A 12532-nucleotide genomic window follows, 5' to 3' on the forward strand; every position below is an offset into this window, starting at 1 on the left:
GTGTTTCAGTGGTAAAGAATCTGCCTGCCAATGCAGGAGACAAGGATTCAATCCCTGATCCAGGAAGATCCTACATGCCACGAGGCAATTAAGCCCTTGCCCACTACTACTGAGCCTGTGCTCTAGAGTCTGAGAGCCACAATTACTGAAGCCCACTCACCCTAGAGACTGTGCTCAGCAACAAGAGAAGCAACTACAATGAGAAGCTCTTGCATGGCAACTAGAGAGTAGCCCCTGCCCACTGCAACTAGAGAAAGCCTCTGCAACAAGGGAGACCCAGCATAGCCAAAGTAACTAAATAAATTGAAACATGTATATCACCATATGTAAAACAAATGACCAGCCCAAATTCAATGCATGAAGCAGGGCACTCAAAACCTGTACTCTGGGACAACCCAGAAAGATGGGGTGGGGAGGGAGGTGGGAGAGGGGTTCAGGATGGGGGGACACATGTACACTCATGGCTGATTCATGTCGATGTATAGCAAAAACCACCACAATATTGTAAAGTAATTAGCCTCCAATTAAAATAAATAAATTAATTTTTTAAAAATTACAAAGGACATATACATACACACACATCCCTATCAACCCCCACCACACCCTCCCAAACCTAAGAAAATAAGTTCTGTCCCACCCTCTCTTGCCCTGCTTTCTATAATCTCCTGTGGGAATAGTGTCCTCTCTTCAGTTTCCAACCATTTCCCACACAGCTTTTAAAAGACATTCTTCTGGGAGAGTGGCCTACAGGGCGCACCATCTTGTTTTTCCACTTGGTGTTTAAAGGAGAGTGCCATGCCCTTGCACTTGTCCCCTCACATTTGCTTAGTAGTTGCACAATTTGAGCTGGATGGACCTTGCCCCCAGCTCCAAAGTTGAGCTCTAAGTAATGTGTGCTATGGAGAACTGGAACAAAGCCAATGAGCTGTGGCATTCACCAGCAATATTGGTTCCAGGAGCTCCCAATGAGAAGGACACTGAGGACTTTTGTTTACTGATGGGTAGGAGCTCTTGCTGAGCATGTAAGTGAGGGCTCAGGATGCTGCTGGCAGCCCTTCTATGACTGTAAGGAAAACCAGACAGAAAAGAAGTCAACAGAAGAAAGATGGTAGGAAAAAGAACTTCCAACAAATGGGCTGATAGAACCAGGCCTGATGCTCTACTTCTCTTCCGAACTTTCCAGTTACGGAAGACAGTATATCCTTTTTACTGATAAACTAGCGTGAGCTGTGTTTTCTATTACTTGTAACAGAAAATGTTTCAAGTGGTAAACATGAGCATTTTTCTGAGCAATTCTTATCTCACTTCCTGCTCAATCTTCGTAGCCCTCTTTTCCTTGTCATCACTGAAATCTGCTGTCGAACTCTACCCCTTCCCAAGGGTCCTGGCCCTGATCCACCAATGTCCAGTGATTGGACTGGACACTTGAGAATGACAGAGAAATGACAGGCAGGCTACCAACCCAGGAAGTTGCGGCAGCCGCCAGCCGTGGAGCCCCGCATCCAGCTTCCCTGATGGACTGTCACCTCCCACTTGTGGAGAACATCCTCTTCCAGGGCATCAGGAGTGAGGTTGCAGACCTCTACTTTGTCAAAGTGGGTCCAGAAGTCTCCAAATGTCATCCTGCAACAAAATGGAGACAGCACATGGAGGTTGATGGTAATGACATGGTCTATTTGTTTGTTCACCCATCTAACAAACAGCTATGAATGCCAACTACTTCCTCAAGGAGCAGGGAGAACTCAGGTGTGAGAAGATGGAAAATACACACCAAAAATAAAGAAAAGGCTAAAAAAGCTTCCAAAGGTAAAAATACAGGTTGATTCTCTTCAGGTGCTGCCCGGAAGTTAGAGTAAGGTGAGGAATGAGACTGTGAGGGTGGGGTTATTTTAAACAGGAGGCCTCTCTGATCAAGTGTGGAAGCCCAAAGAATGGGGATGGGAAAGGTGGCTCTCTGTGGATTCCAGGCAGGTAGACAGCAAGGTCCTGACACAGATACCTTCTTAATGTGCTCATGGAATACCAAGGCAAATGAGGTTGCACAAGGTGTCAGCAAATGGTAAGATCCAAAGATAACGGTGTGTCAGGTTGGTCATCATAACTTTCAGAGTTTGACTCCAACAAGATGGAGAGCTCTTGGAAGGTATTACATGTAACAGAGGAGTGATGGGACCTGGGGCTGAGAACAGACTTCACAGACACATCCAGAAGCAGAGTTACCAAGACAAGAAGTTAGTGCTGTCATCTAGGTGAGAGATGAGGGTGGGTCAGTCCAGGTTTATAGAGGGAGCTGATGAGCAGGGGTCAGATTTGAGACCTATTCTGAAGGTAGATCTTACAGGACCTCCTGTTGATGGATTGAGCATGGGGAATGAGAGAATGAAAGTAATCAAAATGTTCGGTTTGAGCAACTAGAAGGAAAGAGATGAGTGTGGTGCTGAAGCAAGTTTGGGAGATGGAATTCCAGGAAAGGAGCTGGGAGTTATCAGTGTGGAGACAGTCTTTAAACTCCTGAGACAGGATGAGATGCTTTAAACAGGGGGAGCAGCTAGTGAGGAGGGGGCCCATGGACTGAGCACTGGGGCCCTTCAATGCTAACAAGTTGGGGGGCTGGGGAGGGGTCAGGACGGTGAGAAGGAGCCAGGAAGCAGGAGATCTTGGGTTCCAGGGAGCATAATAGAAACCAAGTCAAATGCTGCTGATGGATCAAAATGATAAGATTTAGCAAAGGCTGGGGTGTCCTTGGCAAGGGAAGGTTCAATAGATGGTGAAGCACATGCCGCAGTTAAGAGTAGATAGGGGAGGGAGGGTTGGAGAGGAACTATTGACTTTTGCTGTAGCGAAGAGGAGAGAAAAGAATTGGTGGTTTCTATGGGTCAAGAGAGACTTTTTCTTCGGAAGCAGGCAAAATTACAGCATTGGAATGTGAATGAAAATGGTGCAGTAACAAGGGAGGAATTAATTCATAAATAACAGGAGAGGGGAGAGTTGTGGGAGTATGTTCTAGAGGGAGTGAAAGATAAAAGTGGAAAGAGATTGGAAAGTCTTTAATGCCAAGATTCCCAGAGGATAGACTGCAGACTCAGAGTCCTGACAATTTTAGTACCACCCATTGCCCCTGCCAGTTCCAGGACCCGGTATAAGGTACAGCTCCTTTGGGAAGGGAGATCATGGTGTGGGGCTGGGCAGCGGGTCATCCACTGGGCATTCCCCTTGGCTGGGCCTCTCTTTGTGGGTTTCCTCATTTCCTCTGCCCTGTTTCTCCTTCCTTCTGTGCCTGGCTTTCCTTCCACTACCTTGACCTCAGGGAGCCTCTCAAACTCTGTTCCCACCTCTTGCTCATACTCAGCAATTTGTGGGGAATGTGAATTGCAGACCTCACCTTTCCTCTGTTTTGCTCTCTTAATGTAACTCATTAACTCTGTACAATACTCAAACTTCAAGGTCAATTTGTGTCTAATTTCTAATTCAACAGCTTGTCAATGTTTCAAACACCCTGTATGCCTTCCACAAACTTCTTTTACTTATAAACTCATGATTCCTGAGACAGATGGCTACCAGGACACCAAGCTCAGTCACCAGATGTGGCCGTCTAGCTGCAGGGGCAGGGGGATGAAAGCAGGGAATGTATTAATTCTGGGTCAAGGCTTTTAGGATATGGGGAAGTCTTGCATAAATTTTTTTCCTCATCTGCTATCTTTCTGCTGGTGACTGTGTGAATTCAGGGAATGGTGGAGCCACAAGTTGGAGAGAGCTTGAGTCCTTGAATCACTGCATGGAGAGAGCTACCCACAAAATAGGAATGTCCTCCTGGACTGTTACAATGAGTAAGAAACACACTTTATTGCATCTGAGTCTATACATTTTGAGTCAATTTGTTACAGCAGCTGGTGTTATCTGGAGTCACTGGTTCCTTGAAGTAAGGGACCACCATAACAGAATCTAAAATATGTGATACCAGCTTAGCAGCTGGGCAGGAGAATGAAAGGGAATATTGGAGCTAGAAAATAGATATCCATGTTATTAAGGGCAAAAATACTTACTGGGATTACTCTCTGTAAAATATGTAAAAATACTGAAGACGAACTAATGCCCACTCAGGCTGTGCAAAAAGAAGGGAAGAAATTGGAATATTACTATGTGCTGGTTTTTGCATGATGTATTTAATAAGATGGTATAAGAAAGAGATGAGCTCAGGCAAGAATGGACTGGTTTGAGCACATGAAAGTGAAAGAGAGCTAGAAATCAAGAATTTGTGGTCTTGCAGGGCTGGATGCACCAACCTTTTTGGACCCTACAGGAAGAATAAGATTGAAAAAAGCTTCCAGAGATGAAGGCTCATTTAAGTTTTCAATTAAACAGAGATTCACTCCTGTGAAAAGTCCAGGTTAGAAATGCTTCCTTCCCACTTAGATTTGTTTTTTAGATGCTTTTAGGTAGCTATTTTCAGGGGTCCCTGTGACCAAGGTGTGCATCAGGGCTGCTTGTGACGAGGTGGCATCTGTGAGCATCAGGGTTTCTTGTCTTAGTTTTTTAGCTAAAATTTATAAACTTAATTTTGTATTCAGGTATAGCTGATTAATAAACAATTTGTGATAGTTACAGGTGAACAGCAAAGGGACTCAGCCATACATATACATGTATCCATTATCCTCCAAACTCTCCTCCCGTCCAGGCTTCCACATAACATTGAGTAGAGTTTCATTTGCTATACAGTAAGATCTGCTTGTCTTTGAATTCATGTGCAAGCAGGGACAATAGAGTGCTCAGAGGAGAGAGGCTGAACCAGAGACCAGAGCCTCAACCAAATGTTTTCTGGATCATACTAACTTCCCTGAGCCTCTTAAACCTGGAAATGGGGTGAGTACCCCAAATGTGACATTAAATTCTCTGCCAATCTGGCTCAATGTAAGTGGTTTGAGACAGATATATTTGATTTTACCAAGAAAAGAGAAGAGAAAAGAAAGCAGTGCTTCTTATACCTAAGGGCAATGGCACACACTCACACCTGTGACATAGTTAATGAGGAAAGGAACAAAGAGACAAGCACTGAACCAGAACTCCCCGTCATCCAGAGCAGTGTGACACAGGAGTTTCTGCTCAGCTGGGCCAATGGAACACCACTCAGAAGAACTAGAAGTGAACAAAACCAGTGTTAGGTACAAGGTCAAGGACACCAGAGGGAATGGCACTGGCTTTGGGGGTGAGACCAGCCTCTCCCTAGGAACCGGGGTCAACTTATGTGGGGAATTGATCCTGATCAGGGCCCTGGAAATGTGCCAGGGGATGGAAAGGCAGTGGGAAAGTACATCTCCAAGTGTTGCTGATGGAAAAAGGCCTCGGGCCCACTGGACTCTCCTGCATGGACTTTCTTCTGTTGCTATCACAGGGAGTCAAACATGAACAGGGCAGCAGAAGGAGCCCAACTGTGGGCTGAGATGTGGGATCTAGGATACTTTCTTTACCTCTCCTCTTGGTTTACTAACTAACACTGTGAAGAGTGGTGATATTATCTCATGTTCACCCATGATTGACATTAAACCTACCCAGTGCTTTCTTTATAAGACTGCACTAGGAAGCCAAGTGAGCTTCTGTCAGATAGACGTGACCGTCTATGGACAACAGGGCTCAACACCCATTGTCCGGCAAACTCAGGAGTTCCAACTCCAGGTCCACTGAGTTACTATGACCCTACAGCCACCTCCAAAAATTCAAATTGAGTCACCACCACTAAGGTTCTGTAAGTGATGTGTCTACTTCACCTACACCCTGTAGATCTTACTTGGATGGGGCAGAGAGGACTCAGGAAGAACATCTCTCTGAGGAAGAGTATAACCCAGCCCATCATCTTCCACATGGCTTTCACCGGACACTTCATGGGCCTAGGGGATCCACAGCACGCTCATCCCTGTCCTCCCAGGAGGCAGGATCAAGGTCAGGACTTGACATGTTGTCCAAGGCTGAGAGGGAGCAGCAGGCAAACTTGTGTCCAGCCTCGATCCAGTGAAAATGCACTTCCTTTATTTGTGCCTCTGCCTGTTTCCCAAGAGGAGGAAAAAGTGTTCGGCCCTTTTACAGACTGCTTTCCCTAAACTGAGAGACTCAAGAGGTCTATTCACCATATGAAGCAGTCTCATTAATTTTGATTTATCTCTTTCTTTTCATTTCTGCCATGAGAGGGAGGCAGATCTCTTTCTTGCTTTGATGTTGTTCTGGTGGGGTGCATCTCCCAGAGCCCCTGGGTCTGAGGAGGCAGCAGCCCTGTGGACGGATGGCAGGGGTGGCTGAACAAGCACAGCAGTGGGGACGACAGGCAGGCCCTGGGTGCCTGGGATGCTTACTGGTGCAGCCCGCTTAATAAAGCCCCCAACACACATGTGAGCTGATGGCAAACACTATTCAGTTTTACCGAAGGTCTAGACTCATTGCCAGGCTCCCCGGAGCCCCATGGGCACAGGTGGGCAGGAGAAGGGACAGCTCAGGGGACCCTGTCTGAGCCAGAACATTCCTCATCTCTGTCACCTCGACCATTTCCCCAGGAACAGTGAGGGGACATATACATACAAGACAGGCAGCTCTCTCTTTACAACTGGGGGCCAAATAAATAATGCAGGTGGCTGCTCTATGATGGATGAATTCTCTGCTCTGCTTCTTCTGTCTCTCTCTGGGTTTCTGGGCATATGGCCAATGGTCAGTGACCATGAAAGAGAACCTTTTAGCATCCTGCGTGGCAATGTTTCAGGGATTCTCACAACTTAAGTATTCATTGCCTCCCCCACCGATGCCCAACACACACACACACACACACACACACACACACACACACACGCGCGCGAGAGCTCTTCATAACTGGGATAAAGCCTTCATGATATCACGGGAGGTAATACATTCACTGGCATAATACAATTATGTGAAAGGTAGAGAGCACAGTGAGTCTCCAAGTTTGAGTGCATGGAGGGCCTGAGGGCAGAAGTAAGACCCAGAAGCAGGATAGGACCCTGAATGGGAACCAGGAGAGAACGATAGTCAGACTGCCCCCTCTCCACACATGCCCTAGCCAGCCAGCCCTGGCCCCGTACCCCATGAACAGCAAGAAGGTGGGGACCAGCCAGAGGGATGTGGCGGGGACTGACCTGTCACTCCAGGACCCGGTCCACTCAACTTGGCCCCAAGAGTTCAGGACTCTGATGAGCTCTACTTTCTGACCTCAGAAGTTTACCTAAAAGGGAGATGTGAGATGTGAAATGTGACAAATGTGAGCTGATAAATCTATCTATGAGTTCCAGAGTGGGTCCTTTCCAGTTGTGGCTGGTTTCTCTGAAAGACTGTTGACTATGACACACTTAGGACATGTCAAAACTCATCAGCTCCTAACTAGTCCTCAGAATTTCCTAATTCCTACTGAACAGTCATATTAATCACACCAGAATGGTTACTCTGTATCTGGGAAATAAAGTGGAATTGTACTTATCAACAAGTGGGTCCACATGAATCTTTCTCTCTAGATTGGAAACCCCCAGAGGCAGGGGCCAAGTCTTATTTATCATGTTTCTTCAGCATCCAGCATAGTCTGTGGGTCTAATACTGAGTTTTCTTCATCCTTAGCATCTTATTCCCAGATGATTGATCAGAATGTAAGCACGTGCTTGGAATTTAAACAATACCAGTAAGCAAAACCCACTTCTAAGTCTTCCAAACCGGATATTCTCCCACTTTCAGGTGTCACTTGAGGGTCTCTGCTGCCACACGGGGAGTCCTTGAATCAGTACAGAAGAAAACTGAGCTCTCATGCTCTGCACAGAGCACGAAAGAGCACCAATGCATAGAGAGGTTTTGGAGGGAAAAGGGTGAGAGTAAAAGACTCCAGTCCATCAATTAATCTGAAATTTTAGCTCTCAGAACACTTTATCCCTATACCTTTTGGCATAAATTGTCTTTTTTATGTGCAAAATAAATTGAGATGGTATGACCTCTCCAGAGTCCAAGTTCACCATGAAAGAAGTTCCTTAACTGAAATGTGCGAGGAGGTGAATTTCTTACAGCTGGGGAAGAAGCAAACAGTTGAACAGAGTGTCATATGATGGGAAGGTTTCTGTCATCACTTGGAATAATATTTAGACTGTCTGAGATTAGGAATCACATGCCTGCCCGAGTGAGTGGTTGGAAGGCTTGTGTGGGCAGGGAGAGGCAAGAAGGGAGCCATGGAAGAGAGTTAACATTCTAGAGAGTCTAGCTGCACCTCCATCTTTGACACACTGCTCACACTGACACCTGAGCGGGATATGGGGGGAGGGGAACAGACTTCCTCTGCACCCAGTTCTCCCCATTCATTTGAAGTGTGTTGCTTAAAACAGGGCAGCCACAGGAGGAGACCAGAGGTGTCCAGGTCCTCTACTAACTGGGTCTGAGACTCATCCAAGAGAGGCACTGAAGGAAGCCTTTGGGCTTCATTGATCTTGATCCTGTAAAGGTTCATCCCTCTGCTTCTTGTCTTCTTCTTTCATCTCACATTCTTCCCTCCTCCCTCCTGAGCACTCCTCCAAACCAATCACTCACCAGAAATCACAGAGGTGCCATGTGGGTGGATGGGGGGGTGGTTCTGAATGGTCCCTGGGGATTAGTTCCACCATGAACTACAGCTGCAGAGGATAGGACTTGTGATGGTTAACTTTATGTGTCAACTTGACTAGGCCATGGGGTGCCTAGGTATTTGGTTATGCAAATTGTTCTGGGTGCGTCTGTGAGGATGTTTCTGGATGAGATTAGAATCTGAATTGATAGACTGAGTAAATCAAATGGACTTCTCCGTTATGGGTGGGCCCCATCTAATCAGTTAAAGGTCCAAAAAAGAACAAAAAGACAAAGGAAGGAAGGATTTGCTCTCTCTGCCTGACTGCTAGGCTGGGACTGTGATCTTTTTCTGCTCTTGAACTGGGACTTATGGTTCTCCTGATTCTCAGGCTCTTGGGCTTGGACTGGAAGTACACCATTGGCTTCCACTTGCAGACTGCAGGACTTCTCAGCCCCTATAATCATGTGAGCAATTCTCACTAATTTGTTGTTCTTTTCAGTAGCTAAATTGTGTGCATCTCTTTTCAACCCATGGACTGCAGTACACCAGGTTCCTCTGTCCTTCACTATCTCCTGGAATTTGTTCAAACTCATGTCCATTGAGTCAATGATACCATCTAACCATCTCATCCTCTGTAGCCACCCCCCTTGTCCTCTTGCCCTCAATCTTTCCCAACATCCGGGTCTTTTCCAATGAGTCGGCTATTCATATCAGGTGGTCAAAGTATTGGAACTTCAGCTTCAGCATCAGTCCTTCCAATGAATATTCAGGATTGATTTCCTTTAAGATTGATTGGTTTGAACTCCTTGCAGTCCAAGAGACTCTCAAGAGTCTTCTCCAACACCACAATTCAAAAGCATAAATTCTTTGGTGTTCAGCCTTCTTTATGGTCCAACACTCATATCTGTATATGACTATTGGAAAAACCATAGCTTTGACTATATGGACCTTTGTCAGCAACATGATATCTTTGTTTAATACTCTGTCTACGTTTGTTATACCTTTCCTTCCAAGAGCAACCATTCTTTTAATTTTGTGGCTGCACTCACCATCCACAGTGATTTGGGAGCTCAAGGAAGTAAAATCTGTCACTGGTTCCACTTTTTCCCCTTCTATTTGCCATGAAGTGATGGGACAGGATGCCATAAGTCTCTTCAAATATAGATCTTGCCTAATGGTTCTGTTTCTCTGGAGAACCCTGACTATTACAGGACTGATGTGGAATTAGGGAAGAAAAGGAAAGAACAGAAAAAACAAAGACCAGGTTCTCACAGCTGCTGAACAAATTTATAATGTGCCAGCATCACAGGTTTCTCTCTCTTGTTTGCTGTTTTGAATTCCAGCCTTTCTTCTTTGGATGAGACAACCTCTGTCATGTCTGGAAATGCAGTTTGAACTTCAAGGCACTAAATATCTTTATGGAGTCCCCAGACCCTGTCAAAAGGGTGTATATCACCTACCTGGTCAACCCCTGTCACTGTGTAGGCATGACCCTTAATTAGACCAAAAGGTGTCCGGGCTTCAGATTCTGCAGTGTTTCTGATCTAAAACACATAAAAAGCAGTATCTAAGTCAAACTTTCACCAGCTGGTCCAGCCCCTCTTGCCTCCCTGTTCAGGGAATATAAAATGGGTACACAGGACACCCCAAAGTGGTCAGCATGACACACAGCATTTTCCAGCCTCTTCCCAGGGTGGAAGTCCCTCATTCTCTGCTTGGACTTCACAAAAGAGATTACATTTTTGCCCCCAAATAGAACAACTCAATCATTCTGACCACGTAGCAATAGCAAGAAAAAGATACCAAAGAGACAGTAAGAAGCATATTGCATGCAATTCTGTCACAAACTTGGAACAAGTAGAGGAAATTTACTAGCAAAGAATAAATTCCCGAATTTAATCCAGGAGGAAATAGAAAAGTTGCTGCTAAGTTGTTTCAGTTGTGTCTGACTCTGTGTGACCCCATAGATGGCAGCCCACCAGGCTCTGCCATCCCTGGGATTCTCCAGGCAAGAATACTGGAGTGGGTTGCCATTTCCTTCTCCAATGCATGAAAGTGAAAAGTGAAAGTGAAGTCGCTCAGTCGTGTCCGACTCTTAGCGACCCCATAGACTGCATGCAGCCTACCAGGCTCCTCCGTCTATGGGATTTTCCAGGCAAGAGTACTGGAGTGGGGTGCCATTGCCTTCTCCGAGAAAAGTTGAACAGGCTTCAAAAATAGATGAGGTAAAATAATATGGGTATTTGTATGCATAAATAAACTTACAAAATATACTGTTCTGTTTCTATCCATGGATATGTTTTGTCATATGTGAAAAAAACAAGTTTCAGGAAAGTGACTCCATTTAGTAAAATCAACCCCCTCAAGCTTGCATATATATATTGTGTGCCTGTTGCATGAACAAAGAGAGAGGTGTAGGGGGCACATAAGAGGTGTTATGGGGGTGTGGGTAGGGAAGGAGACAGTTTTGCCCTGTGTATCAACTCAGGGTTCTTCCACCTGATACAGCAAGTATGTCTTACCTTTTTAAGTCAAAAAACATTAAACTCAAATGTCTGTTTTCCCTCCCCCAATTTATGCCTCCTGTGTGTGCAGCCCAGGCACCTGGCTCAGACCTCTAGCCCCAGAACAGCGCCAAGCATGTGGCATGTGGCAAGCCAGCGACTTACATCAATGGAGCAGCCCACCAGAGAGCCCCTCTTCAAGGCCTTCTCCAGAATCTCGCAGAAGTTCTCGGGAGCCTCCATCGTTGTGAAGGTCTCTGCCATTCCCCCGGTGAAATCTTCCATGGCCTCGACAGCACTACCACCCTTCAGAGCCTCGTAGCTCCCGTTCAACCTTGCATCGGGGGTGGCGGGGTAGTGGCGGCAGAAAAGTTTAGCAACGGCTGGAGGGAACAAGGAAGACCACTAGGTGGCGGCTGGGTGATGTGGAAGAAGGTGGGAAGCAGGGATGGGGTTTACTTGGAGCTCTCAGGAAACAAGAGATCCCAAAACGTCGAGAGAGGCCATTGATGTGGTGGTAAGGAGCATGGACTTGGTCCCTGACTGGCTGTTGGTGCAATTGCCAGTTTCCCCACATACAAGCTGAGGGATCCAGGGCCAACTCACTCAGTGCTTCAGTTTCCTAATTTTCAAAATGGGATTGTACTTTTCCTCCTAGGGCTACTGTGAGGTCTAAATGAGCCTCCTTTATCTCACGTGGAAGGGGCCTGAGCATGAAGCTGTTAGTTATATTAGACTGAGAGGGAGATGGGGATGTTTCTTTTGCTTTCTGGTCTGTACTCCCAACCACTTTCCTCATAGTCATCTCTTTTATTAGTACAAGTCTGTAATTAATGTCTTACTCCTGAGTGGTGCATTTGTTACAGTGACTGAACCAATACATCATCATTGTTAAATTTCATCTCTTATTCACATTTCTTTAGTTTTCACCTAACTAAAGTGCTTTTTCTGTTTGAAAATCCCCTGCGGATCCCATATCACAGTTAGTCATGTCTCCTTAGGCTCCCCTGGCCTGTGACAGTTTCTCAGGCTTTCCTTGATTTTGATGAGCTGGACAGTTCTGAGGAATTTTCAGGTGTTCTGTATAATGTTCCTCAACTGGAATCTCTCTCCTAGTTTTCTCATGACTAGACTTGGGTGACAGCTTTGGGGGAGGAAGACTACTGGGGTGAAGCACCATTCTCATCATGTCTTATGGAGGGTACACATTGTTTTCATGACTTACCACTGTTGATGTTGCTTTGGTCACTGGCTTAGGTTTCCTGTCTGTCATATTTCTCCTCTGTGAACTTACTGTTCCTCCCCATTACTGTCCTCTTTAAAAGGACTTAAGGAGTTGGGGCAGAGTGGCCTTTTTTGAGGGCAGAGAGTCTACATAAATTCCTTGGAATTCTTCTGTGTGGGAGGTCCAACTCTTCTCCCTCATTCATTTATTCAGTCATTTGTTTACATCTGT

The 12532-nt window shown here is 45.8% G+C and overlaps 1 protein-coding gene across 1 annotated transcript in view; it reads right to left on the reverse strand.

Annotated features, from left to right (window-relative positions):
• CAPN9 (calpain 9) overlaps positions 1-12532 on the reverse strand; it is a 67986-nt gene that overhangs the window by 38494 nt on the left and 16960 nt on the right. The window contains exons 5-7 of the mRNA XM_081573643.1: positions 11242-11459; positions 8264-8271; positions 1459-1623 (exon numbers count right to left, since the gene is read on the reverse strand). Coding sequence (XP_081429769.1) covers positions 1459-1623; positions 8264-8271; positions 11242-11459 — 391 coding nt within the window. The remainder of the gene's footprint in view (positions 1-1458; positions 1624-8263; positions 8272-11241; positions 11460-12532) is intronic.

The sequence above is a fragment of the Giraffa tippelskirchi genome, chromosome 2, assembly GCF_054371585.1.
Source record: "Giraffa tippelskirchi isolate mGirTip1 chromosome 2, T2T-mGirTip1v1.2.pri, whole genome shotgun sequence".
NCBI lineage: Eukaryota > Metazoa > Chordata > Mammalia > Artiodactyla > Giraffidae > Giraffa > Giraffa tippelskirchi.